Source organism: Carlito syrichta, unplaced genomic scaffold (assembly GCF_000164805.1).
Source record: "Carlito syrichta isolate Samal-C Ts95f unplaced genomic scaffold, Tarsius_syrichta-2.0.1 Scaffold302394, whole genome shotgun sequence".
NCBI lineage: Eukaryota > Metazoa > Chordata > Mammalia > Primates > Tarsiidae > Carlito > Carlito syrichta.
The window spans coordinates 46,459-74,215 of NW_007246490.1; the positions used below are offsets into that span (position 1 = coordinate 46,459).

Genomic DNA, 27,757 nt, shown 5'->3' on the forward strand with positions numbered 1-27,757 from the left:
AAAAAAAAAAAAGAAAAAAGAAACTACTCAAATTTCATGAAATAAATATCTTTGAGGTTGTATTATTATTTGAGTCACTTTTACAAGGTATTTCATATATTGCCTAATCAATTAGACAATATGGAAAAGTAAAAAGATAATTTTAAGTGTCCTATAAGAGACAAAATCACCACTAGCAATATAAAGGTGGATTTCTTAAGCTTTCCTATAAAGTACAAACACCAAGTTTTTAAAAACAGCTTACCTGAAACTCCTATAGGGAGTGATTATTTCAAAAGACTGTTTCACAGTTCGGTCCACTTGCTTTACATTTGCTACATTCATAGGAATTATGGTAATACCAAGCCCACTCTTAAAATCCTAGTTTGGATAAAAACATTAAAAAAAACTATAAACAAACCAAAAAATGTATCAGATTTTGAAAGTAATCATATTTTCTAAAATCCAATAAATCCTACCAAATTTCATTACAGAACTATCTCACACCAGTAGACACTCTTAATGCATAACACTGTGCCATTTTAAGTTTGACAGTCGGACTATTGAAAAAGCTTTATGTTTCTTTCACATGAAAGATAAATTGACTAGGCCACAGAGACTGAACAACATATACTTGGTTTTTGGAAGTAGGCCTTATATTCACCTTTATCCATTCAGTAAAGAAAACTAACAGTTAACTGACCCTAACTATGTGTCAAGCAGTTTCCTCGGTAGAAGAATCTAATGACATTGTGAGGTTAGCATAATTACTATTTATATTAAAAGATGGGGAAACTGAGTCTCAAAGAAATAAGGTTCCACGAAAATTGCAGTTAGTTGTACCTGGTAGAAAAGATCTGATTGATCTTATTTACTGTCTTGGATTACCTCAGCTGTGTCACAGTATTTTTCTCTTCATTTGCTCTCAAACAAAGCATTACTTGTTTTATGAAGTACACAATTTTATCTCATTCCCAATATTTTATTATTTTCCTTTCCCTTCAATCAGATTCTTTAAAAGTTCCTCTAATGTTAATAATAACTGCCATTTGTTCAACATCTTCATTTTGTCTCATGAAAATTAGAAATTGTTTAACAGGCTACAAGACAGTCAGATTCTAAAAGCATTAAAATTTGCAATATCTCAACTACCCACGTGGGGTTCAGAATTTGACTTATCAAATAAATAATCTCAAAACTTTACAAAACATAAGCTGTACCTTAGAAGGTGAAGCACCCATGTGTACAAACTCAGATTACATATGCCCTAAATTCCTAAATTAAATTATGACTAGGGAAAATTATTCATACTAAAGGCAAACTACAAAAATAATGGTCCATTTTCAATAAGGACATTTGGCAGGGGCTATGAAAGAAGCAACTCACAAGCTTCTTCACTGTCTTTCCTACTAAAAGTAAAAGTTCTATTTTCCCCATCTCTCCTACATTTAGGAGTGGCCATATGTTGTAGTTTTGGTTAATACAACATAAGTAACTCTTGGTGGAAAGGAGGGGGAAAGGCAGAAAAACCTTAGAAGAAGAAAGCCTCTCACCCTTATTTTTCCATTTTCCTGGGAAATAACATCTAAAAGACAGAAATCATTTTAGAACTTTAGACTGCTGGAAGAGAAAAGACTGAGGAAAAATTCTCATGTTCTAAGGGTGCCACGGTGAGGGAAAAAATAGAAAAGAATCACTGCTCCTTGGTAGCACCAATTCTCTACACCCTACACCTAAGGACTTGTTCAAACAAATCTCTATCTATTTAAGCTATCTTTCAGGTTTTTAATCACTTCATATTAATGCATCCCTGGCTGATAAAGTAAATGAAATAAATAATATTATAGCAAATCTCCCCCCATCTGTAAGGTTATCCACAGTTTGTAATCACATTGTGGAAAAACCTCTTACTTCATTTTAATGTATCAGATTTTTCATTAGAATAAGGAATGGATTAATTCAGAAAATAAATAATAATTGAATACTACGTTTTTCTGATGAAAGAACCAAGGACTCATTTTATTAGGAAAAACAAGCCAGAAACTGAGAATCAGTCATATAAAAGATGCTGAGTGCTGCAAAATCATTAGAGCAGCAGTGATAACCTTCGACTTTGTGTCGTGAGCCCACTTAATGAGAAATACTACTTAACATGATCTATATGGAAAGAGGGAAAATCAGACTTTTCCAATCTGCCACATTTTAATAAGTTTCAGCATATCAGCACATGATTGTACTTACTTATGAAATTAAAAAACAAATTCCCAATTATCCATACCAGTGCTACTGCTGGATAATGTAACTGTTGGATAAACTCCCAGTGCATGTGATGGAAGAAATGAAGCTCTCCTTCTTAGGAGAGAAAATAAGGTAGAAGTAGCAAGACATTTTAAAAACAGTTTTCTGATGGTTTATCTCAATACAGGGACAAATTCTAGAATAAAATACTTGGATGGCATGTCCTTCCTTCAGTTCTCCATAATGAGGCCTTTGACAAGAGCTGGATATCAGATTACTTGGGGTTACATTTCTGACGAGGGTCTGGCCTGAAAGTTCTACATGTTACTAGGGGAGAGGCACATGATACCCTGGCCATCCTACCAACAGATGGTAAGAATCACAACCTTTTATGGAAACGAATGAGCTTCATCAAGGTTCCTGCCGAAATAAGACAGCCCCTCTTCTCCACAAGCAAGACATGAAATACCTACATGTAAAGCTGTAACTTTGGTTAAAATAAGTAAAGTCCAGTTCAACCCCTCAAGTTTCTCCCAAGCAAGACAAAGACAAGTTTTTTTGTTTTGTTTTGTTTAGTCTGAAACAGTGAAATTCATCTATCAGCTGCTTGCCAGGGCCATATGGTTTTGAGTCATTAGAGTATCCACAGAACTCACCAGCACAAAAATGACTGTAAAATATTCACCAGAGTAACAAAATAAATGTCAGTGCTCTTGAGAGCTATTAAATATGAAATAACTGTGTTTTCTATATATATATATTTGGTGACATTAAGCCATTTCGTTCAGACAGTATTTAGAACATTGAACATTCTCATTCTTAGATCGTTAACAAAATTACCAAAATCCTTCCCACCCACCCTGAAAATCTGACCCCATGAATCTGGGGAAAGAACCTAAGAATCTTCAATTTATCAAAACAAAAGTATAACCCCATGATTCTCATGTGTGGCCAATACTGAGAAATGTTGATTTAGATAGCAGACCCAGTTACAGAATTGATAGTATGAGTATACAATATTTAAATATCAGAACACAAATACTTCTCTCTACCGTCTGTAGAATGAAAAAAGTGTGCAATCAGAATATACATACACCATTTGAAATCATTAAGACTACTGGTTTAAAATAAGCAGCCCAGAATACAATAGCACATTGGATTCTCAATGTCCTTCTTGTCCTGTGTGTCTACTCCTGTGCTAATGTCTAGAGGTTTTAAGAGCATCCACCTCCATTGGGCATATACAGTGCATTCCATAATTAGTTTAATATCTGTTTGTATAGTGCTCTGAGATTTACAAGCAGTTATGAACTCTCATTTGATTTTCTAAATAATTATCTGAACTAAGCAGAGCAGACATATCCATTTTGAAAATGAGAAAATTGGCCAGGCGTGGTGACTCATGCCTATAATCCCAGTACTTTGGGAGGTGTAGGTGAGAGGAATGCCTGAGTCCAGGGGTTTGAGACCAGTCTGGGCAACACGATGAGACCTAAAATCCAGTAAATCCTACCAAATTTTACTATAGAATTATCTCATTCCTGTAGTCACTCTTAATGCATGATAACACTGTGCCATTTTAAGCTTGAGTAAAAAATTAGCCAGGCATGGTGGCGTGTGCCATTGGTTTCAGCTACTTGGAAGGCTAAGGTGGACCTGAGCCCACCTGGTTGAGGCTGTGGTAGCTGTGAGCATACCACTGCAATCCAGCCTGGGTGACAACGGGAGACTACAACTCAAATAAATAAAATAAAATAGAATAAAATAGGAAATTAGTCCTGCAGTAGTATTTATTAAGTACCTAGGGTATGCCAGAAATTTTGTAAGTCTTGGGTTGGCACAAAAGCATAAGACAGGGTACCTATCTTAAGGAAGTTTATAGTCCATGAAGGGAATGAGTGAAAGTTGTAATAAGTGTAATGAAAGAAAAATGCCTAGTTGTAGGGTAAGCACTGAACCCCACTGAGAAAAGAGAATTGTGTTCATAAACAGCTTTCCATAGGCTGTGACATTTGACTTGTCAAAAGAGAAAACCCAGGCCAGTTTCATGTTCAGGCATACCTCTCATGCTTCAGTTCACTCATTCACAAAATAAGGATAACAGTAGTAACTACAACATCGCCCTGGTGAAGATTAAGTTAAGGCAGCAAAAATTGCTTAAAAGAATGTCTGGCACACATCAATACTACATAGGACTAGCTAACTGTTGTTATATTATTATTGGTATCTTCCATCTTTTGAATTTGAAGTCAACTGAACCTATTACCTATTTAAAAAATAATCACCAGCCGGGCTTGGTGGCTCAGCCTGTAATCCCGCGCCTTTGGGAGGCTGAGGTGAGTGGACTGCCTGAGTCCGCGGGTTCGAGACCCGCCTGGGCAGCGAGACCTCATCTCTACAATAAATCAAAAAATCAGCCGGGCATGGTAGCGCATTCCTGTAATTCTGGCTACTCGGAAGGCTGAGACGGAAGGATCGCCGGAGCCCAGCAGGCGAGGCTGCAGTGGCCAGGAGCGGCCACTGCACTCCAGTCTGGGCGACCAAGTGAGACTCCAACTCAAAAACATCAACAAAAAATCACCAAAAAATACTTGTTCAAAAATAACTAGCAGGCATAAATATTTTTAAATAGAATGAAATATGAATGTTAAATGTTCAACTAAATTAAAAATAAATTACCTATTAGCTATAATCTGATTATGAGCTTTATCCCCCCCTTATGAAAAACAGGCATGAATCAGGGACAAGACAAGCTGTTAACCTTTAAAATGCTATAAATTGCCAGGCTCAGTGGCTCAGCCTGTAATCTCACGCCTTAGAAGGCTGAGGTGAGTAGATTGCCTGAGCCCACGGGTTCGAGACCCGCCTGGGCAACTTGGCGAGACCTCATCTCTACAATAAATCAAAAATTAGCCGGGCATAGTAGTGCATGCCTGTAATTCTGGCTACTCGGAAGGCTGAGGCGGAAGGATCACCAGAGCCCAGCAGGTTGAGGCTGCGGTGGCCAGGAGCGACCACTGCACTCCAGTCTGGGCGACAAAGTGAGACTCCAACTCAAAAATAAAATAAAATAAAATTCTATAAATTAGACTGAAAAAAACATTAGCACAAAAATTCAGTGGGTTGAATTACATGATTATAGAAAGTAAAAAGTTAAAAACAGATTCTGAAGCTAGCAATATTTGACATTTAGTTTGCTGTGGTAGGCTGCAGGATCACAAAAAGCATGAATTTCACCATGAATACTAATATAATAATGGCTATGTTTGGCTTAGCAGATCTGGCCATTCCAAGGGTGGTACAATGACCTTGTGGACACTGCAGGTCAGACCTGAGGGAGAATCTTGGCTGAGGCACTTACTGGCTGTATGATCACTGGCAAGTCATTTCGATTATCTAGACCTTAGTTTCCTTATTTATGAAAATAGTCCTGTCTATCTCACATGGTGTTGCTATAAAAATTAAAGCAATATGAATATGGGCCTGATATAGCCAGATAATTACTTTATTGGCGAGTTCTAAATACAGAATTTATCCTCAATACAAATATTTCCATTTTTATTTATAATGATAGACATTATTTATACCAATGAGTCTATATTAAACATTTAAATAAAAATTAATGGCAAATATTTACCAAGATACTGAAATGGGTCATTCATGAATTTGTAGTAGTAAAATTCGGTTAAAATTACAATTTAAAATCACATAGTGAAAAAACAAAATAAAAGTTTGATTGCTAAACAGAAAAATTAAAGGAGGGTTTGTTAACCCCAAATCTGCTGAAGTCTCAAACCTATTTTTGGAAATGCTGGATGCCAGGTTTTCATGCCAGGAATTTAAGAACTCGGTGCTTAAACATTTGTTGAAAACAGATGTGGCATTGTATGACATTGGCACCAGATTTCCTGGGAAACACCAGATGCAGAGTTTGGCCAGATACAGAACCCAGAGAATTTGAGGCCACCACCTCCATCCTGCTGCTCCTTTCTGTGCCACACAACCCATCGCCCTATGGGGTCCATTTAAATTCTATTAGTGTTTCCTTCCCATGCCAGAACACCAGGGAACATTATGTTGGGGGGAAGGAGGGAGAATGAGTCTCTTGTTATACCCTGATTTGAGAATGTTTAATCAAGTGAGTTTATGTAGTTAAAACCTCAATGCCACAATTATTATCAAATGGATACCCAAACCCACCAAACAAGACATCTGGTTGTCACGAATTCTAATATTAACACGATATTCAAAAAATTTATCAAGAAAAGATGGAAGGGACAACAAAACAAATAGAAACCAAAGCCAATTCTCTTAAATTTATCTCATGCCCTTTAAAAGAAAGTCCTTTCAACTAGCAATACCATGCACATAACAATACATATATTTCAATGTACGTCTGTAACTGTAACTTCATTTAACTTTCAAAAATAGAAGCCTCTATAACATATGTATAATATAGAAAATATACAAGCTTGTAACTGCTTAAAAACAGTTTAATTATGTAAACAAAATTTCAGCACGACAAAAATTAACTGACAAATGAAAAGTAACCAAAATAGAAAAAGAGTTGTAGAAAATACAACATGAAGATCAATACCTTTATTATATAAAGAGTTTAAAGATGGAAAGAAAGACAATAAAATCCCAATAAATAAATGAACAAAGACGATGAGACAATGCACGGAGAAAAAAAATAATTTTAAAAGAAAATTGGGGAAAAAAAAGATTAAAAACTGCCCATTAAGAAAATGAAAAATAACCACTAATTGAACACGATCATTCTAGCTCTGCTTACTGATTACCAGCTTGTTGCCTGAGGACAAATCAGTGAATAAGGTAGATATTCACACTGTTAATTTGGGAATATAAAAATCAGAACTCTAACATGTTTAAAATTAAAATGTTACTGATACCTATTAACAAGGCTAGCAGCATTTTAAAGATAAATAACTCTTTTAAAAAGGGTAATGGGAATTCTTGCAAAAAATAAAAATCATAATCAGAAAGAAAGACAAGGCTACACGCTAAAAGCTACCAGATCCTTATTTATTTAACAGTACAAGTTATCCCCATAAGAAAGTCCCAGTGTGGGTTACCACTGTATCCCTAGTGCTTACAGCAGTGGTCAGAAATGAGAAGGTGCCCCTCAACGTGGGTTAAGGGGATGAATGAATCCAGAAACACAGTGACTGTAGCACAACCTATGCAAACTCAATTATATAACTCATTTGATACAACATTGAAGTAATAATGTGGGAAAACTGTCATAATTATAACACAATGCATGCATATAAAATATCATCAGAAACAAGGAATAGAAGAAAATAAATGTGCAAAAATTAAAACAGGGTGAGGTTGTGAATTGGTGCTAAATATTTAAAGGATGACATTTAATTTATGTAATATTAGCAACAAAGTGTTTTGCAACAGGGTAATTAGGTAAAGAATCTGAGTTATAGTTTCTACTATGCCATTATCCTCTCTAACGAATGTTTTTACGTATCTTTTCATAGTTCTTTTCCACTTCTTAATGCCCATCTGGGAAAAGAGAAAAAAAAAATACCGTACACTCTCTAGGCATTCCTCCTATGCAGCCAGGAGCTACTTCAAGTTTCAGTGACTACAATCTGCTAATGAATAAAAGGAAAAGAAAGAGACGCAAAAAGTCAGTCTTTGAACTGAGAACTGGAAAAACCAAAAGTCTATGTTAATTCCACGTTGAAGTCTATTACTCATGGAGTTTAGAGCAATGAACTATCAATGGGAATGTGTAGACTGTCATTCCTCTCGCTAGTGTCATGCCCCGACTCTTAAAAAACGGAGGGGATTTCAAAAACAAAGTAGAAGTATTAATTATGATAGTGTTTTAATGGCTATTTTAACTTAGAAAATGTAAGATCTTAAAGCAGTAGAAGAGACAGATTCAAAATAAAGGGAAACAATTACTGAAAATATATGCATAGAGAAGCTGGACATGGAATCTTAAGGACATCTACTGGAAGCAGAGAAAAAGCTCTAGAAGAAAATAAAAATAATCTGCAAATTTTGAATAAATTTCCAGATACACACATACACAGTTAAAGGAACATATGAAAAATAACAAGTGAAAAACATCCCTACTGGTTTTCAAACATTTTGTCTTTATGTTGACTTTGCAAATGAACAAAGATTCCTTCAATAAGGAGTACTCTGGTAATAAAAGTCTAAGATTAAGAAAAATAGTTAAGACAGAATTTACAGACTAATTTTTTTTTTTTTTTTGAGTTGGAGTCTTACTCTGTCGCCCAGACTGGAGTGCAGTAGCTGCTCCAGGCCACGCGGCCTCGACCTGCTGGGCTCCAGGGATCCTTCCGCCTCAGCCTTCCAAGTAGCCGGAATTACAGGCATGCGCTACCACGCCCGGCTGATTTTTTTTTATTTATTGTAGAGATGAGGTCTCGCTGCCCAGGCAGGTCTCGAACCCACGGGCTCAGGCAATCCACTCACCTCAGCCTCCCAAAGGCGCGGGATTACAGGCTGAGCCACCGAGCCCGGCTCTAATTTTTTAAGTATTAAGATTTTAGCAACAGAAACATCCAGTAGCTATTGATTTGTTTAGAATTATGTACAATTTTCTAATAACAGTTCTGCAAAATTTAAAAATGTATAACCACTAATAATTATTTCCCTAACTTTCCACTTAAGTGTTTTGTATGCAGTAAAATGATTCAAATCAGGAAAACGATATTAAAGTTCATCACAAAAAGGAGTACAACAAACCCAAGGTGAGAGATGAACTGAAGAAATACTGATATCATTAATATTGTTGAAGACTACTTTTGCATATTTACCAACTCCAGAAATATCTTGCTCTCTTAACCTGAATGCTTATCATTTCTGAAGAAGGGAAAAATAAAACCTTAAAACAGTGGTTTACAGTGTTTGGTTTTTAGATTATCCATCACTGAATCATCTAGGGTTCTTTTTGCCAGTGCAGAGCCCAACACCCTATTTCCAGAAATTCTGAATCAATGAGTCTAAAATAGACTCAGAAGTGTGGAATTTTAACATGTAACTTAAGCAATGGCCTCAGAGATAGCAAGACAGTTCCCTTTTTCATATGATGCCATTTAAACCTAAAGAGACTAACTTAATTACCTGAGCCAATTAATAGCAGAGCAAGAATCAAAACCCATGTCTGTACCTCCCAGTCCAATCTTTGCAATAAATGAGCTTCCTCTTTAATAACTCTTCAACATTTGCTGTAATAGCCACCCTTCCACCTCTATCCACTGTTTACTCTCTCTGGAGTGATTGCCAAAGTAAATTAGTAAAACTATGTATAAATTAGAAGCAAGAAAAATTAAAAAATAGATCCTATGCTAGGGTGGTGTAGTCAGTTTATTTTTTATTCTATTCGTGCTACTAAGTTATGTAGACAACAAAGTCACTGTTTTAAAATAAAAATAATACAGATAATTAAGCTCCATTGCAGAGGTTCAAATCTAATCTCACTTACATTTTTATGATGAATAGATTTTTTTTCCATAACCACTGAAAAATGCACATTACTTCATTAACACAAAACACACATATAAAAGTGTAAAATTTTTAGAAGCTGCATCAAACTTTTTTAGTATCATTTAGTGCTTTTCCTAAATACGGGTCAATGTCTTCATTGCCACAGAGCTCTGCATTCAGGAGAAAGACCTTTTACTTAGCACATTCACCAGGTTATTCATACACACTCTACCATGTGAGAAAACCAGTGAACAACTTTCCTCTAGAGAAAAAGGCACATGCCAAGAAAATAAATGAAACAGGAATGGTTATGTCAGGGCCTGAACATGCAGGGCCTTCCTTAACTTACCTACTTAGTGTCAGGTCACCTAGTTCTCTAAGATTTGACTCAGGACCTAGTCCCTAAAGGCTTCTGACTCAATATGATATGAATAATTAAAAACACACACACATACACAAACAACAGCATACTTTTTTAAAGAGAGATATATATATTAATGCATAGAAAAGAACTTGAAATATATGTACATCAAAAATATGTTTACTTAATGCTTTAATTTTTGAGGAGAATATATTCATTATTTGAGTACACGGAAGTGTTTCCATTTCCCTCACTTTGTTAGAGATCCTTCTTTTGTACATCTCTGTAATTCCTGCACAACCCAATATGGCACTAAGCTCCCATCCATCATAGATGCTGATCTTGTCTGACTTTTCCTCCTAGAAGATAAGATGCATGTCCTCCCTTCTCCATAAGCACATCATTTCAAGGGTGGGTATACAATGTTTATTGAATACATAACTCCTAGGCAATTGAATTATTCAAAGAAAGAATTCTTAGGTTATTTCTAAAATGTCACAAGTTAGAAAATTTCTCTTCAACTTAGACTTTAAAAAGACAGCATGGTAGAGTATTTAAGAAGCTGGACTAGTGTTTTGGATTTTGTTTTGGTTTTTTTTTTTGAGTTGGAGTCTCACTCTGTCGCCTAGACTGGAGTGCAGTGGCCGCTCTCGGCCACCGCAGCCTCAACCTGCTGGGCTCCGGCGATCTTTCCGCCTCAGCCTTCCAAGTAGCCGGAATTACAAGCACGCGCTACCACGCCTGGCTGATTTTTTGATTTATTGTAGAGATGAGGTCTCGCTACCCAGGCGGGTCTCAAACCCGCAGGCTCAGGCAATCCACTCACCTCAGCCTCCCAAAGGCGCGGGATTACAGGCTGAGCCACTGAGCCCAGCCTGGACTAGTGTTTTAATGTTCTCGTTTTAAACTAAATTATGCATGGTAAACTGTAATCTCAATATATATTACTGAATGCATGTCTTTCTCATCTATGAAATATAGATGGAAATATCATCCTCCTATTTTGTGGGGAAAATTAACAGGGAATGTTTACAACTTAATTAGCATTGTACCTGGTACTCAACAAAGTATGCTTTTCACATCCAATGACTAATACTAAAGCAATAATTTCATATATTTTTTAATGTCAATTGAAAAGTGTTTTTTAAAAAGTTTAAAATGTCTATCTTACATCCAGAGAATAACATAAACTCAGACAATGTAACTAATATGAACAAGGAAACTAATAATTTGAAGGCTATCAGGCCTGTGCAAGTAAAAACCAAATACCTCAGTTAATTTGGCAGAGTAACCTCCATACTGATACATGCAAATTCTGTAATTGTAACCTCCATTTCAATAAGAAAAGTTTTAATCATGCTACTTCACAGACTGAAAATGTTCATATTCAGTTTGTACACATTATTAAGCTGTAGATCACTATTATTCTTGAGGAGTATGCTAACTATTAAGTTATCATTATGCCAACAATGCTCAATGATGCCTTCCAGAGTTAATTGGCTAGGAAATCTTATTCAAAATGTAATGAAAAGGTTTACACAGAAGTTCAGGGGATGTCTGAGATACAGCTCTATAGTTTTTTTTTTTTTTTTAACTACTGTTTGCTTTGAATTGATATCCTTACTTTTTGTTATGAAAATAGTATTTACTTTACACCTTACCATAAGTCATTATACCATATCATAAAATGAGTTCATCTTAGACCAGATATCTAAAGTACACAGTTCAACACCACAAGTAATTATTAAGCACCTAGTATAGGCTAGGCTGGGAGATTAAAAAGAAGGTATTCCCAAAAACAGGTGAGGGAAAAAATTTTCTTATACATATTAAAAACCGGAAGTGTTAGGAAAAATAACGTCTACAGCTAACAAGATTTGTTAAAAGTTTTATTTTATCATCATTCTCTTCAAAACATTTAATTTCTCTTTTGAGTCTATTTATGTAAATCAAATTCAATAACCCACAAATCAACTCCATTTATGTATATATCATATATGTATATAGCTAGATGTGTGTATATATGTGCATATGTGTATTTGCATATGTATTTGGGTATATTTGTGTGTGTGTGTGTGTGTGTGTGTAAATATATCACTTGCTTCTAATAAATCATTTTATCTGCAAGCAACGTATCTGCTGACAATGAACAAGAAATAAACCAATAAAACCATGTAAACTCAAGCAAATATGTTGCCTATGCTTACTCTGTAACTTTCTACCACAAATATAAAAGCAACACAGCTGGTGCAGAACTGGGTCTACTTCATCAACAGCTGTAATGGTTAATTGGTTCTTATTATTCATATAGTTTTACAATGTTACTTCAACTAAAGGATACTTTTCAAAAACGATTTTCAATGATTCTATTTCCTCAGTCTCTTACAAAGGTGATGTCCAGCCTCAAATTTGGTGTACGCGTTTCTGCTAGTGGAGACACTGAGAAAATTCAATAAAACCTCTCTTTGTCAAATTAAGTGGAGTATTCAATGCAAAAGCAAGACTGTGAGTAAACACACTCTTGATCCTAACAAAGCACAGTTGTTACTATAATCAAAAAACAGCAATTTGCAATGACTATAACAGAACTCACCTGTTCATTTTTACAAAGCCACACACTGTTTCCACTCAATACAGTAAAAATTTTGGCTTTATACCCTCTCAAGTCCAGGTAACCACATTTCTCAGGTGTAACAACTGCTTGAGACTGTGAGGTAAAGGATTGTAATTTCAGTGCATTCAATAGTATGCTGATCCAGTCGTTTCTCTCCTCTGGAAATAAAGACAGAAGAAAATACAAAAATCTACATATAAGTTATATAGACATAAAAACATCAACAAAATATCTCCCCTCTTTACAAAAGATAATTCACAGATTTTTTTCCCACAACCACCATCTAAGTGCTCCTGTAGACAGGGTCAATGGCCCAACTCTTTGAGAGAAAAGAAGTGGCAATTACTACTCAGTAGTCCTGGAACCAGTACCACTGGCTTCATCTAGGAGCTTATTAGAAATGCAAAATCTCAAACTCCATTCCAGACCCGATGAAGCAGAATCTACATTTTTAAAAGAACTACAGGTGATCTATATCCCTGTTAAAATCTTAGAAGCTCACTTTTACATTATTCATACAATTGGATTTCTCTTTTAATAGGAGAAAGTAATACCACTACCTAATAATTAACAGATGTTACACGGCAAGTCAGTTACTCCAAGACCTAGATAATCTTAGTTTCTAACAGCTACCTGGTATCTACTCTACTGAAGAGTATGCCTGCCTTGATGTCACGTTCCCATCCCACTCTCACCACAGTAAGTAACAATAGCATCTCACCTGGCATATTAAAACTTGGTTCTCCCATTCCTTCCACAAAAGCAAAGTGACCTTTATGAACAAAGCACTGGGTTATGGGTATAGGAATTCGATCTAGTCCCCAAGGAGCAATTAAAGCTATAAGTCAAGTTAGATTTGAACACATAATGGAACATAGAATAGTATAAATGTCATACAAATAGCATCAAATAATATATGAGTCAATTCAATTGAGGTAAATGATTTGCTGAAGGTCATACAGCAAGTTAGTATTAAAATTAGGATAATCAAATGTTGTAACTATTGAACAACAAAGGCACCATGAAAAAAGGGCCGGGCGGGGGGCGGGGGCATATTTGTGCTAGGTCTTGAGGCTGGAAAGAAATTCAAAAGACAAAACTGGAGTTTGGGAGAGGGAAGGGCAACATAGCATTCTGAGCAAAGGCGTAACACAAGGACAAAGGCAGGAAGAACCAAGACAAAGGGACTAACTTATAGGTGAATATATCTATAATTCTGAGCTCACAAGAAAATAATGACAAATACGTCCAGAGAATGTCTTGCCTGTTTAAGGAATTTTATCATTATTACAGAGGCAAAGGAAAACCACTTAAAAATGCTTATCAAAGAAATGGTATGACTGGGAAGATACAGATGATGACAGATAGACCAAAATGGAACCTGGAGATCAGGAGTAAGGCAATAGAGACTTCAAATGAATGAAAATGGAAACAAAACAACATAAGAAGAGTCAAGACACTTAGGAGACTACAAAATAGGTGAATGTGTGTGACGAGTGTTCACTCCAAAAATAAGTTACTCAGAATAAAAAGTAATTTGGCATCATGAATTGGTCAGGCAGAGAAAGTAGGGAAATTGAGTTAGTTAACAGAACCACATCTGGTTTTCAGAGCCCTGGCATGAGCGTCTAGGTAGACTGACAGCAATGTGTGAACAAATGTAACCTGTACAAGGAGAGACCCACGGAAGTGGACAAATGTTTAATGAAAAAGGAAAAGAAATGTACAAATTTTGGGATACAACTCTACTTGAGTGTGAAAGATGGACTCCCAAAGCAAGTGGAGAAGTAGTTATCAATGCCAAAGAAAACAAAACAAAACAGACTGAACCCTAGGTAGAAAAAACTTTCAAGGAAGGAAGGGGAGAAGAAAAGAGTAAGCACGGTACAATTTGGAAAACTGGACAGTTTCTCAGATTCTTCTAAGGCAGGTCTGCCCAAAATAGCTTCATTGTGGATTAAAAGAAGTCTCCATATTAAATTTGTTCATACTCAAACATGAGTCTAAATGAGTATTTCACAAGGAGTCTTTTTTTTTTTTTTTTTTGATTTGGAGTCTCACTCTGTCACTCAGACTTGAGTGCAGTGGTCGCTCCTGGTCACCGCAGCCTCGACCTGCTGGGCTCCGGCGATCATTCCACCTCAGTCTTCCAAGTAGCTGGAACTACAGGCGCGCACTACCATGCCCGCGAATTTTTTGATTTATTGTAGAGATGAGGTCTCGCCAAGTTGCCCAGGCGGGTCTCGAACCCGCAGGCTCAGGCAATCCACTCACCTCAGCCTCCCAAGGTGCAGGATTACAGGTTGAGTCACCAAGCCCGGCTCAGGAGTCTTAATTTTTAAAATTATTTTTATTATTTCTAACCTTCAAAATGACTAAAAATAGTTTGCTGTATCTTTTAAAACTCATTCAGTAATGTTTTACTGCAGGTACTGCCTAATCCTCCAAGAACTTGTTCTTATTCCTATATATCAGATTGAAATATTCATCAAATGTCTCCAGCATTGTTATATATCATAAAGTAAAATACAGAAAAATATTCAGGTAGTTAAGTCAATGTCAATATGCAGCAGTTATTCTACAGTTTTGCATCTACATAAACAGATCCAGATTGCATTACAATAATTTATTACATTTTCAGTCACAGCAACAGACCTTCCACTTAACTTGGCTATTACTTGTGATCATTAGTTTCACACAAGATACTCTTGCTAAGTAAGTAGTATATAATGGTTGTTGGTTATTTGCTTGTGTTAATCCACATAAATCACCAAGTTTTAAAGAAGGTCATAACTTAATGGACAGGGCCTAAGGGGCTGTGGCTTTTTGATTACTGTTAGTATATATCTCAGTTTCTCAGGATTTAATTTGAAACTGGCAATTGTATCTGTTGGGTGTAAGCATATTTTGGCTGCATGACAACATATGGTTCTCCCTTAGAGCCTAGAAGTATTATCTAGCTCCTAAGGGCCTCAGCCACCAACAGGAAGCAAACAGTCATGAAAAAAACTAGGAATTAATAGTAACATTCAGATTATTCTTAATTACCCATGTCAATGGAGGAAAACAGTGGAACAGATCATTCAAATATAAAATAGATTACAAGTGTCAACTGTATTTGGCTGTTCAATGTGTACATCCTTAGATGGAGGGAAAATGCTTCAGTAAGTCATAAAACAAATGATGCTCTCCCTTTGGACAAGTGTCTAGGGCAAAGTTAGATACTATGTTAGCTTTTGCCTGTTCTTTACAACAAGATATGTTTATTCTTTCCAATAACAACAATCTATTGAATGTCTTGGCCGCCATTCCTTTTGAAAACTAGCTCTGATCCAGATATGGCTTTGCTCTAAGCACAAAAATTTTAAGTTGAGGAAAGAGAGTAGGGGAAGCAAAGAATAAGTGTTGAAATTTCCACGTTTTTGGGGGGGAGGGAGGGGCAGGTAGGTAGGATTAACAGTAGTCAATATCTGTCCGGGGAAGGGGGGGCATACCTCATCAACAGGGGTACCTGCACAATGAATATTTGTATACTAACCCTTAACTGTACCCCACAATTTTAAAATAAAAAATTTATATAATTTAAAAAATAAAATAAAATAAAAATATCTAAGTACTACTGATCTAAAAAAAATTTTCCACTTTCTTGTGATTATGCTAGAATGTAAATAAAAGACAATAGCAATTTTCTAAAGCTGAAAAGTTAGTTCTTGATGTTTTCAGGAATGCCAGCTTAGATTTTCAAAAAAGGAGGTTAAAAAATCAACAGGAGTCTTGATATTTTCTGAACTACTGAATTTAGCAGTAGTCATATTCAGTAGTAACAAAGGATTGGCTATACTAGGGATTTCTACATAAGTGTCATGACAAACATCAGTAACATAATCTAACAAAGTTTAGCTGGACTCTTACTTTCGAGATGTCAATATGATCTAACTAAAGATTCCTCAGTGTAACCCATGAGCAATGTCCAATAAGGAAGTACTGCATGCCAAGTTAGTTCTTCAAATTGATAACCACTCACTCATACAAATCTGTATTGAGCCTACTGTGTTACAGACCTACTGTGAATAACAAGAATGAGCAGTGAGCAAGACAAATTATAACCTTACTTTCTTGAAGTTTACATGCTAGTGGAAGGAGAATGGCCATCAGAACTTTGATATAATAACAATATATTACAAAATGGGATAACATCAACATAGGCTGAGGTGCATAAGGAGTGCTATTTTATATAGGGTAATTTTAAAAAGCCTCAGAAAGAAGAGAATGGTTAATCTAGAGCAGGAATTTCCAACCTGTGGCCCACGGGCTGCATGCAGTCCAGGACAGTTATTAATGTGGCCCCACAAAATCTTTTAACATTACATGCTGTTTAGAGTTTATTTTCTTCATGACCCGATGCATAGTTCCATTTTTGAAGTTCACAGTCACGCCTTATTCAGGACATCGCTTTTCACCAGCACATACATTTATGAGTAACTGTTTTCAGTTATGAAGCACACTAAGAGCAAAATTCGAACAAATGTTTCTTATGAGCAGCTTGAGAACTCACTAAGAATTGCAACTCCTTCCATCAAACCAGACATCCACAGGTTTTATAAAAATAAGGTCAAATTTTCCACTAGTTTTATATGTTCTCATTTCATAACTTTATAATAAATTATATAAAAACGAGTCTTATTTTATATATAATTACATATATATATACACTAACTATGTAATTTATGTGCAGCCTAAAACAATTCCTCTTTATTTGATGCAGCTCAGAGAAGCCAAAAGGTTACTCAGTGTGGCCCAGGGAAGCCAAAAGTTTGGACATCCCTGGCCTAAAGGAAGTGGAAGCGCCGAAGCAAGCCAGAAGGGTGGCTGGAAAAAGAGCATTCCAGGCTGTGCTCGGTGGCTCAGCCTGTAATCACAGCACTTTGGAAAGCTAAGGCCAGTGGACTGCCTGAGACCGTGGGTTTGAGACCAGCCTGGGCAACTTGGCGAGACCTGGTCTCTACAATAAATCGAAAAAAAAAAAAAAAGCCAGGTATGGTAGCACGCACCTGTAGTTCCGGCTACTTGGAAGGCTGAGGTGGAAGGATCGTCGGAGCCCAGTGGGTCAAAGCTGGAGTGGCCGTGTGCGAGCTGCTGCACTCCAGCCTGGGCGATGGAGTGAGACTCCCACTCAAAATTAAATAAATAAATAAAAGAGCATTCCAGGATAAAAAGAACCTTGATAAATATATGAAGTCCAACTGGCACATTCAGAGAACCAGCGGCCCCCATCATTGAAATGAAGTGAGGGCGGGAGGGCCGGAAGGAGATCAGGACAAAGAGACCAAGGCCAGATTCAGCAGGGGTTTTTAGCTATCGTAAGTACTTGACTCTCGGTAAGATGGAGTAACAGTGGGGCATGTGAGAGCAGACCGATGTGATCTGGCTTTCTTGTTGAATGACAAGCTGCTCTGAGAGCTTTACTGAGAATGTGACTACAGTCAATCAAGAGAGAGAATAAAAATAATCCAGATAGCAGTGGTGGTATGTAGTGGAGTGGTAGCAGTGGAGATGTTGAGAAATGGTCAGTCTCTAGACACATATGTTTAAAGTCAAACTGAAAAGCTTTGCTGGTGGACTTGATGTGAGACAGGAGAGAAGGAAGACACGACTCACGTAACAGCCTAAGCACCTGGGACTTGCCTCTATTGAGAAGAGGAAGATTACAGGGGAAGAAGCTTGATGGAGACGGTGGAAACAGGAATTTGAATATAAGTCTGAGATAATAATAAACACCCATGCTGAGATGTTAAGTAGGCAGCAGAATCTATGATTCTGAAGTGCAGCCAGGGGTAAGAGATGGAGACACACATTTGGGATCAGTCACCTGAAAACTAGGAGATCTGCTTCAAAACCATATTTGCAACCCTACAGTACAATATTCTAAAAGGAATCTGGGGTCCATGAAAGTTCTTGAAATACCTCATGTCAGAAACTTCTGGAACACCATGATGAAGTCTACAAAGATCATCTTAGCAAACCCTCATTAGTAAGATTAAGTGAGAAAGTAAACAGATAATGTTTCATGCTTTGCTTCTAAAACCACTGAAGGTTTGCAAAAGAAATGTAAGTTTGTTTGCCCAACACAACTAAGAAGAATTTGTTTCTTATACTAAGTGTTCTTTTTTTTAAAGAAAGTTAAAAAAAAAAAAACTTCCTGTGTCAATATCACAGATGCCACCAAAGAACTGTATGATGTTGTCTAAAAACAAAATTAAGAGAATGACATCCGTGTCTGTTTCCTGGAGTCTAGAACCTGCTAAGTTGGACAGAAACACAGAAAGTACAGCTAAGAGCAACTACTGAAAATGACCTAGAAAGGGGTATGCCCACCAAAATTCTTAAGTTCTCTTCTAATCATGGGAATTGTGCACTCAAAATATCACCTGCATTTTGAAATAATATATCTGCATGTGTGACCATAGGTGCCACAAGAATACAGACTGAAGGGCAAGATTATTAGCTGTTAACAACCCTTAGACCAATTCCAGTGGCTCTGCTTGAGAACAAGAAGAGTCAGACCAAATTTTGTACTTCAGAGTATTTTTTAAATGCTATTATTTCAATATAATTCTCTTTTCAACTAGGAAAGTAACAATATTTCCTAATGGGAAACTTGAGAAAATTGAAGTCTTAGAAAATTTGCAAAATAAAGACGGCAAACTGTAATCCTATGTTAGCAATGCCAGTTGGTAAGTTCAGCAGTTAAGAAATAGTAACATTGGTTTCAGGGAATACAGAGGGTAGCTATCATATATGGTCACTCAAAAGCTTTTCACAAAAAATGAATTCATCTCTGTTAAGATGTCACATCATTCCCCTTTCTGTCCTAAACTTTTGACTTTGCTTTTTCATTCAACTGAAGTAAACTTTAATTTAGCTTTAAGTTCATTAAGTCAACTTTTCGAAAATCCGTTACTGTAGCTTTTTTCAGTTCCTACACACAAAAAAATCAATCATTTGTATATGTAAAAGGAAAATAAATAACTTAGTAAAACATATTTAGTATCTTGTTGAAGGTCCCATACTAAATATATAGACACACACAGCACACACATATACACACATATATATATATATATATATATATATATATATATATATATATATACTTCTACACACACTTATATTTAAAAATGTGAGTTGCTACTATGTAAAAATAACTTTCTAACAAAATAACTTATTCAATAATGTCATGTGGAAACAATCTGTTTTTACAGAAGCAATTATTTCCATGGCTTCAAAAATTAAAGACCAACAACTTATTTAACAAATAATAAATTCATATCAAAGTTAATGTATTCAATTTATATCACAAAGATGATATACCACAGAAGAATTTATTGGACAATTGTGAACCTGTAACTTTTAAACATGTGTGGGTTGATACATTCTACTTTTTTTCTTTTAAAAGTGTCTGTTTAACTTTTAATGTGACAAGTAAATATGGCTAAACAGATTTTCACACAAGTTGGAGGCTTTATTTAGTATGTCTATCTTAAAATGCAGGCTATGCAACATATGTGAAATTCACTTTGAGAGGCCAAGAGGAAGGTGATAAGCACCTCAAAGAAACAGCAGTCACCTTGCAGGGAAGTGGAAACCAAAGCATAAGGAAAGACTATCATGATCACCAATCAAGAGAAGCAACACCATGTGTTTCAAGAAATACAGAAAGAGAAAAAGTGATTTCAAGTACACGTCCCCTATCAAGTATCACTGCTCTAGACAACTTTCTGAATTTCAGGCAATGATTCACAAAAAGTGGTTCCTCACATAGGTAATTCTAAATAAAATGTTCTGGGACGGCGACTGGCAAACTTTTTCTTTAAAGAGTTAGACAATAAATATTTTAGGCTTGCCTGGCATACAGTCCACACCACAACTACTCAATGATACCACTGAGCAAGAATGAATGAGGAATGAATGAACAAGACTGGTTGTTATCTAATAAGACTTTATTTACAAAAACAGGCAGTGGGTCAGTTAGGTTGCAGGCCATAGTTTTCTGACCTCTGCTCTAGGGCCATCGTTTTCAATGTAAACAAACAAACAAAAAACCAAGTCAAGTAAGAAACATCGTTTACATTACACATATGCAGAATACAAAGGGGTAACCCCCAAAAATGAAATTATCTTTTGGAGGGCAGGCCCTCTTGTAGTCTAAGCTTTCCTCGCTACGTAAGTATTCAAGAAAACCATTGGCATCAGTGTACCAGCTAGCATTGCTGTGAGAGGCTGCGTTTGGCTTCAGTGAATTTTTTTGTGGCATACAGGTGACTAGTTGTACCATGAAAACATACCTGCCCACACCACGTTGAGTATTCAGAAGCTTTTGTCCAACAGCAGCATGATCCCTATGCCCTACTTTCCTATTCACCCGATCTTGTCCCATGCAAAACTGCTTTTTGTTTCCACAATGAAAAAAGTCCTCAAAGAAAAATGTTTTGCCCATATGGAATAGGAGGGGGGGGGAAAATGACAGAAGCACTAAAAGGTATCCAAACTGACAAGTTCAAAAACTGTTTTAAGCAGTAGACAAAGTGTCTCAATAGGTGCTTGCATCAGAGAGTATTCTGAAGGTAACTGAACCTTAAACGTATAAAAATAAATGCACATTTATACATATATATCTTATGATATAATACTGTATAAGCAATGGACTTTGATACTTCTTATTTTTATATATGAGGTTGTTTTGGTGGGGGGAGAGGATATTAGACATCATCATAAACTACTAAGTTGATCTCGCAAATGAATAGTAATCTACAGTTTGCCAAAATCTGCTCCAGTGTGAAGGGCAGCTGGAATGTATTCACTTACTGATTGTTCCAAGTAATAATGGAAACTTTCCAGTAACACAGGATACTAATTGCATGATTTATTTATTTTTTTAACTATATAATTTCATTTATTTATTTTTAGAGACTGCTCCGTCACCCAGGCTAGAGTACAGTGGCACCATCACAGCTCACCGTAACCCCAAATTCTTGGGTTCAATGAATGCTTTCTATGTGTCATGTTCTGACATATGTTTCAGGAATCCAGCAGTCTAGAAATGAGCCAGTGTTGCTTCATAATAGTTAACAATTTAGTAGTTTCCAATTGGTGGTGAACATTCTTGCCATACAATTAGAAAATAATTTGCAATATTACCTACCTTATAAGATTGTTCAGAAAATAAAGAATTTAGCAGAGTGTCTGGCATGTAACAAGTATTCAGTAAATTGTCTATGCCATTATTATTCAAAAATTAAACACCAAGAAGTACTTCTAAAAATCGAGTTGAATTATATACATTTATACTAAAATAAAAGTAGTCTTAAAAATGTTAAAATTCCAATTCTTTAATTAATGAGATGCCCTTATCCGTGCCATTTAAAACTGGTGAGATTTGGGGTAATAACATATTATGACACTCAAACAAAATATACAAAAGAGACTTTTAACACCTCTGGCTTCTCTCTCCTCCTATAAAACAAAACTCACAAAAGATTTCTCTTTAGACCTATAAAACACAGGCCATCTTTAAATTGATTTTTACCATCAAGTGACTTATAAGCAGATGATGTAGATGAAAAGATTCAAGAAACATAAAAGATGTTTCAAAATCTGTAATAAAATGATTACTGTGCCTAGAGCAGGCAGCTAAAATCTGCCATATGTGAACTTCCATGAAACCAACTCTTTAAGTTAGGAAAATTGTTTTGCATATTAAATAACTATTTTACACTATCAAAACAACACCTCAAAGGTGAACTTCATAAAAGCAGAGATTTCTGTCTACTTTTTTTTTTTAACTATTATATGCCAGGATCTTATAAGAGTCCTGGTCACTTAGTAGCTTCTCACTAAGTATTTGCTGAGTGAAAGAATAGTAAACAAACAACACATAATTTGTCAATTTGTTTATATTTTAACATTATTCATTTGAAAAATTAAAATGTGAGTTATATCAAAATAATATATATAAAGGTTTCTTGACATTTCTAGTCTAATTAGTTTATTAAATTGATTGGTCAGAAATTAATGTCTTTGAGTATTCTATAGGGATAAAGAAATAACCTTACCTTCTTTTTCTGCTCTAAAAACAAAAGTTCTTTGTGTTGTAACAACTTCAAATTTATTATCTCCTTGAACTCGTACTGTTGATATGGCAGAAAGGGGAATTATTCCTTTTGAATACATCTCCTGTATTGGTTAGAGAAAATAATAAAGAAGACACATGAAAATAAAATCCTCTTGATCTTATCAAAGTAAAAAAGAATGGCATTGTGTTTACATCTGCTTCAGTTTCATAATTTCAATCTAAAGTTTAAAAATGACATACAAATACTATGTCTGCTCATACACTAATTTAGTATTCCCAGAATAGAAACTATTAAATGTCTCCTTCTTTTAAGCAAATTATCTTTTCAATTTTCTTTTCATGTGGAATTAAAAGGGAATGAATCAAATACAAACCATCCTACTAGACTAGCGATCTACAGCTCCAAAAAACAGCAGCACGTTCTTTAAAACAATCTGGTCAAAAGGATTTTATGGTGTTTGCAGGCATCTGCTGGCCACAACAGGTACTGTAGCTGAGCCATTTCAAAACTACTGCTATTACTGAGAACAACACAAATACCTAAAAACCCTGTTGGATTTTTATCAGTTAACCGTTTTACTCAACGTTCTGACGATGAGGCTGTTAATCTCACACTGTGTCACTTTACTTTTTATTCCACAATGACTGATAAGTGAAAAAAGACAGATTTGGCTGCCTGCAACTGGAATATACAAATCACAATTTTGCTCAAAAGGGTTATTTTTATGATTCTGATAACTTTTTCTCAATCCTTATCTTCCTGGACTTTCCCAAATCATTTGATATGATGCATATACCACAATTTCAAGTACTGTGTAAGACTTACTGGTCACTGTGTTGGAAAAAATCTGAGTCCTTATACTTTCAAGCAGTTTAAAAATGAAAAACAAGTTAATGTAATAAAAGTTTTAAAATGTATATAAACTAAGGGATAAAAAATACAGAAGCGAAAATTCTCAATTCTGCTCAGAAGGGGTGAGGGGTGTTTTTACAAATATGGTGACATTTGAGCTTGACCTTAAGAAATACTAACTTTAATCAAATAGACAAATGGGTGGGGGTCAATCTGGTCAGAAAGACTGAATATCGGAGGTGAAGGATAGAGAAAAGAGAGGACAGCAACGTAGAGTCAAAAGAGATGAGGTTGAAACTACATATCAAATTCTCATTATGGAAGGTCTTGAATATCAGAATAATTTAGACACATCCTTAAGGGTCTTTTCTTTCCTTCCACAGCACTATTCATGGAAACCCCACTCTGAGTTAGTTCCAAGTATCTGAAACAACTGGTTAAGAAAAAGCAGGTACTAAACCATTCCATGCAGGGAGCAGCTACCAAGTTTATAACTACCTCCCTCATACAAAAAACAAAAACAAAAAACTCCAGTCTGGGTAAGGGAGATTCGTTGTCAGAAACATGTCATTCTACTAGGATTACCTTCCTCTGCTCATTAAGTAGATACACTATACTACGATGCTTTCCTCTCTTTGTTCTTTAACAGTTTCTTCTCCTTTACTGGCTCAGCTCCAATTTCCCATTCCTGACTTTATGCATCCTTCAAAATCCCATCCATTCTTTAACACCATCTTAAATACCAATGCCATGAAGGCTTTTCTATGTCCTTTCATACAGTAAGAATAGAATATGATATTTAAGCTGTGATTTAGGAAGATGAATGAGCAACCTCATTTTAAAAGGGAGGGATCAAGAAATAAGCACAGAAAATAATGTATTTTCTTTATTTTACTTTTTTAAAAATCTTCTCAAAAAAAAAATAAAATCCCTTCTATTTTATATTTTTTAACTGGCATATAGTAATTGCATATATTCACAGGTTACATAGTGATGCTGCCACACATATAACAGAAAGTGATCAGATCAGGGTAATTAGAACATTTGTCATTTATTTGTGTTGGGAACATTCTATATCCTCTTTCAAGCTATTTGAAACTACATGTTATTGTTAAGTATAATCATCCTACAGTGCTATAGAACACTAGAACTTATTTGTCGTATCTAGCTGTAATGTTGTATTCACTAACAAATCTCTTCCTAACTCCTCCTTCCCCTTAATGTCCTCAGCTTTAGTTAGTATCCTCTATACTACTTTTTTACTTCTATGAGGTCACCTTTTTCTTCATTTAAAATGCATGAGAACATGCAGTGTTTAACTTTTTGTTAACATTATTTAACGTAGTATTCTCCAGTTCTACCATCAGGTTCTGCAGAGTAATATAAAATTTCTCCCTTCCTTCCTTATCTATCCATTTCACTCAACATCACTCCCATATTTCAAGTCATCAATAGCATAAGTGTTATAAAGACCTCAATCTTTAAAAATGAATTTATTATCATGTGAAGATTTACCTTCCCTCTATATCTGTCAATTAAAATATCAGTCTTCTAGTCAATCATTCTGAAATAGGATGAAATTGTCTTTGACCTGTGCTGATCTTTTTCACTCACATAACTTGGACTCTCCCTACACCTACAATGTCACCTTCCTCTTCACCACTCACAGACTCTGAAGTCTGGTCAAATTGACCTTCTTGAGGCTCACTGAGCATATTACATTTCTGTTCAAACAAGTGCCTTTACATACACTGCTTGCTCTGCAAGGAATATTCTTCATATCCATCTTCACATAGTTGCTATCTCCTCATCCTTCATATTTCAGCATAAATACACTGTCTCCTCATCCTTCATATTTCAGCATAAATACACCCTCCTGAAGAAAGCCTTTCTGACCAGGCTTTTTTCTAAGGTCCCTCCATCCTCACCCAGGAAGAATTCCTAACTTATGCCAACAACAACCTGGACTTTTCCTCTGTTACAATTATTCATTGTAACTCAAATGGTGCCTTTCTATTTACTTAGGTGATCAACTGACTGTTAATTAACAGAGTCTCACATATAGGCTTTGGGTCATTTATCTATCTTCCTCACTACCTTTCATTTAGTTGATACTATAGAAACATTTTCTGAACGAATGAATTATATGCGCTGATAGTTCATTTTTAATATGTCTTGAAATTTATTTCTTACTACTTCCACTGAGCCTACAATTCTACACTCTGATAAATTAATGCTTGACTTACAGCAACACTCTTCCGATTTGCTTCCCTACTTTTAGCTTGTTTTCCTTCTAAATTTTCCTGCAAATTATTGTTCAAATATCATACTGTTGAAGACTATAAAGAAAAAGGTTCTTGGAGGCAGATAACAAGATGGGCCTTGAAGTTTGTACAATGTTTTGATGAATGACAATGGCCACAAAAATACAAAGGGGAAAATATAGAAAAAGACGTGCTCAAGTTCCCCACGGTATATACTCAGACATTTTTTAGAAAGATCATTACAAAGAAACACACGCCATGACTGGCTTAATAAAGGAATCCCTGTAATGCAAGTAGGTTAAAATGGTACTACGAGCCCAAAACTAGACCACTAAGTACCCTAGAAATTGAGAGGAGGGGGAGAATGTCTTCCCACTGACAAACATCCAGAAGGGGCACAGCATCTCTGGGGACAGTTTAAGGACCTTCTCCTGGAAATTTGTACTGACTGACAACAGACAGAAAGAAATCCAGAATGTCCAAAGATACATATAGTTATTATGCTGTGTGATCTGTTCCCAAAGTTTAGTTTGTGTGACAATTAGAGGAGCTTATAAAATATATCACTAATGAGATAATTAACTGTTTGTTGAATAAAATATAACCAATAACCCACTTTTTTCCAGTGTAAAAAAGTCAAGCAGCACTGTAGGGAAAAAACAGGAATAAAAGGAGATTATCTACACTACATCTCTTTAAAAAGAAAAACAAAAGATTCCTTAAAAAATAAAAAGCTACACGCAGTATAGCAATATTAATATGTCTAACAGGTAAGTACTTCTGGTAGAAAAAAATTGAAAAAATCCCAAGAAGAGATCAAATTATATTTAACAAGCAAAATACAACGTTACTTTAACCTCAAGAAGATGCATTTTTTCTAACGGCTCGTTTATAATCTATTATGAGATCCCAAGATAAATCTAGTAATTTTTAACATTGTAGAGCTGATTCTACATTCCTCTTGTAACAACACCAGATAAAGACAACATAGAAAAAAATACTCAAATGACAACAGGCTCAAATGACTGCATTTTTCAGAGAGCAAATTTTTTCCTTAAGGAGAAATTTTAAAGCATCTCTTGAGCCTGTAACACACAGATATCTAGGTCAAGTTTGTCATTTATCTACCACTTTCAGACAATGAAATGACCACAGGGCAATTCTGCCCACAGCTGAGTAAGAATAGGGGTGAGTTAGATTTCTTAGCTGGGGATAGATATCAAGGCTGTTGGGATGATACCATTTCATGTTATCCAATGAAGAAGTCCTTGCAGAGACCTGATGGGGTAGCAATGAGAAAAGTGGAAGAAAACTAGGGAAATAGGCAACTCTGCACACTACCCAAATGTCCAACAACCACATGTTCCTCATGTATACACTGAAATACTAAAAGACCCAACTACTCTGTTAAAATAGCTGCCAAAATTATGTACCCAGTTAAGATAGCAGTTATGGCCACATCTATGCATCCTTTTTTTCTAGAGGGGTCAAAACAGAAACTGTGCCTCCTTTCAGGAAACATCCACCCCAGTGCTTTTGTTTTTTGCCAAAATGAAACCAATCATCTGGACAATAAATGGGGGAAATGTCAAAGAAAACAATAATTTCTTTTTTAAAAAATAATGTGAAGCTAAATGATTTATAATAACTCATTTTAATATGAACATTGTATCTCAAATTCAAACCAAGCCTATATCAATATCTAAAAGACATGGTAGGTCCCCAACTCTACACGGAAGCTGAGATGAGCTTTTAAAAAACAAACTGAGAGATTAAAAAAAGATATCCAGTTGGACACAGTTACTAGAAATTCTCT

At 35.7% G+C, this 27,757-nt stretch overlaps 1 protein-coding gene across 1 annotated transcript in view; it reads right to left on the reverse strand.

Annotated features, from left to right (window-relative positions):
- The window catches only part of ARAP2 (ArfGAP with RhoGAP domain, ankyrin repeat and PH domain 2), a gene marked incomplete at its 3' end in the record, with an annotated part of 112,456 nt that overhangs the window by 45,067 nt on the left and 39,632 nt on the right, over positions 1 to 27,757 (reverse strand). The window contains exons 7-9 of the mRNA XM_008056542.2: positions 22,805 to 22,925; positions 12,672 to 12,850; positions 245 to 360 (exon numbers count right to left, since the gene is read on the reverse strand). Coding sequence (XP_008054733.1) covers positions 245 to 360; positions 12,672 to 12,850; positions 22,805 to 22,925 — 416 coding nt within the window. The remainder of the gene's footprint in view (positions 1 to 244; positions 361 to 12,671; positions 12,851 to 22,804; positions 22,926 to 27,757) is intronic.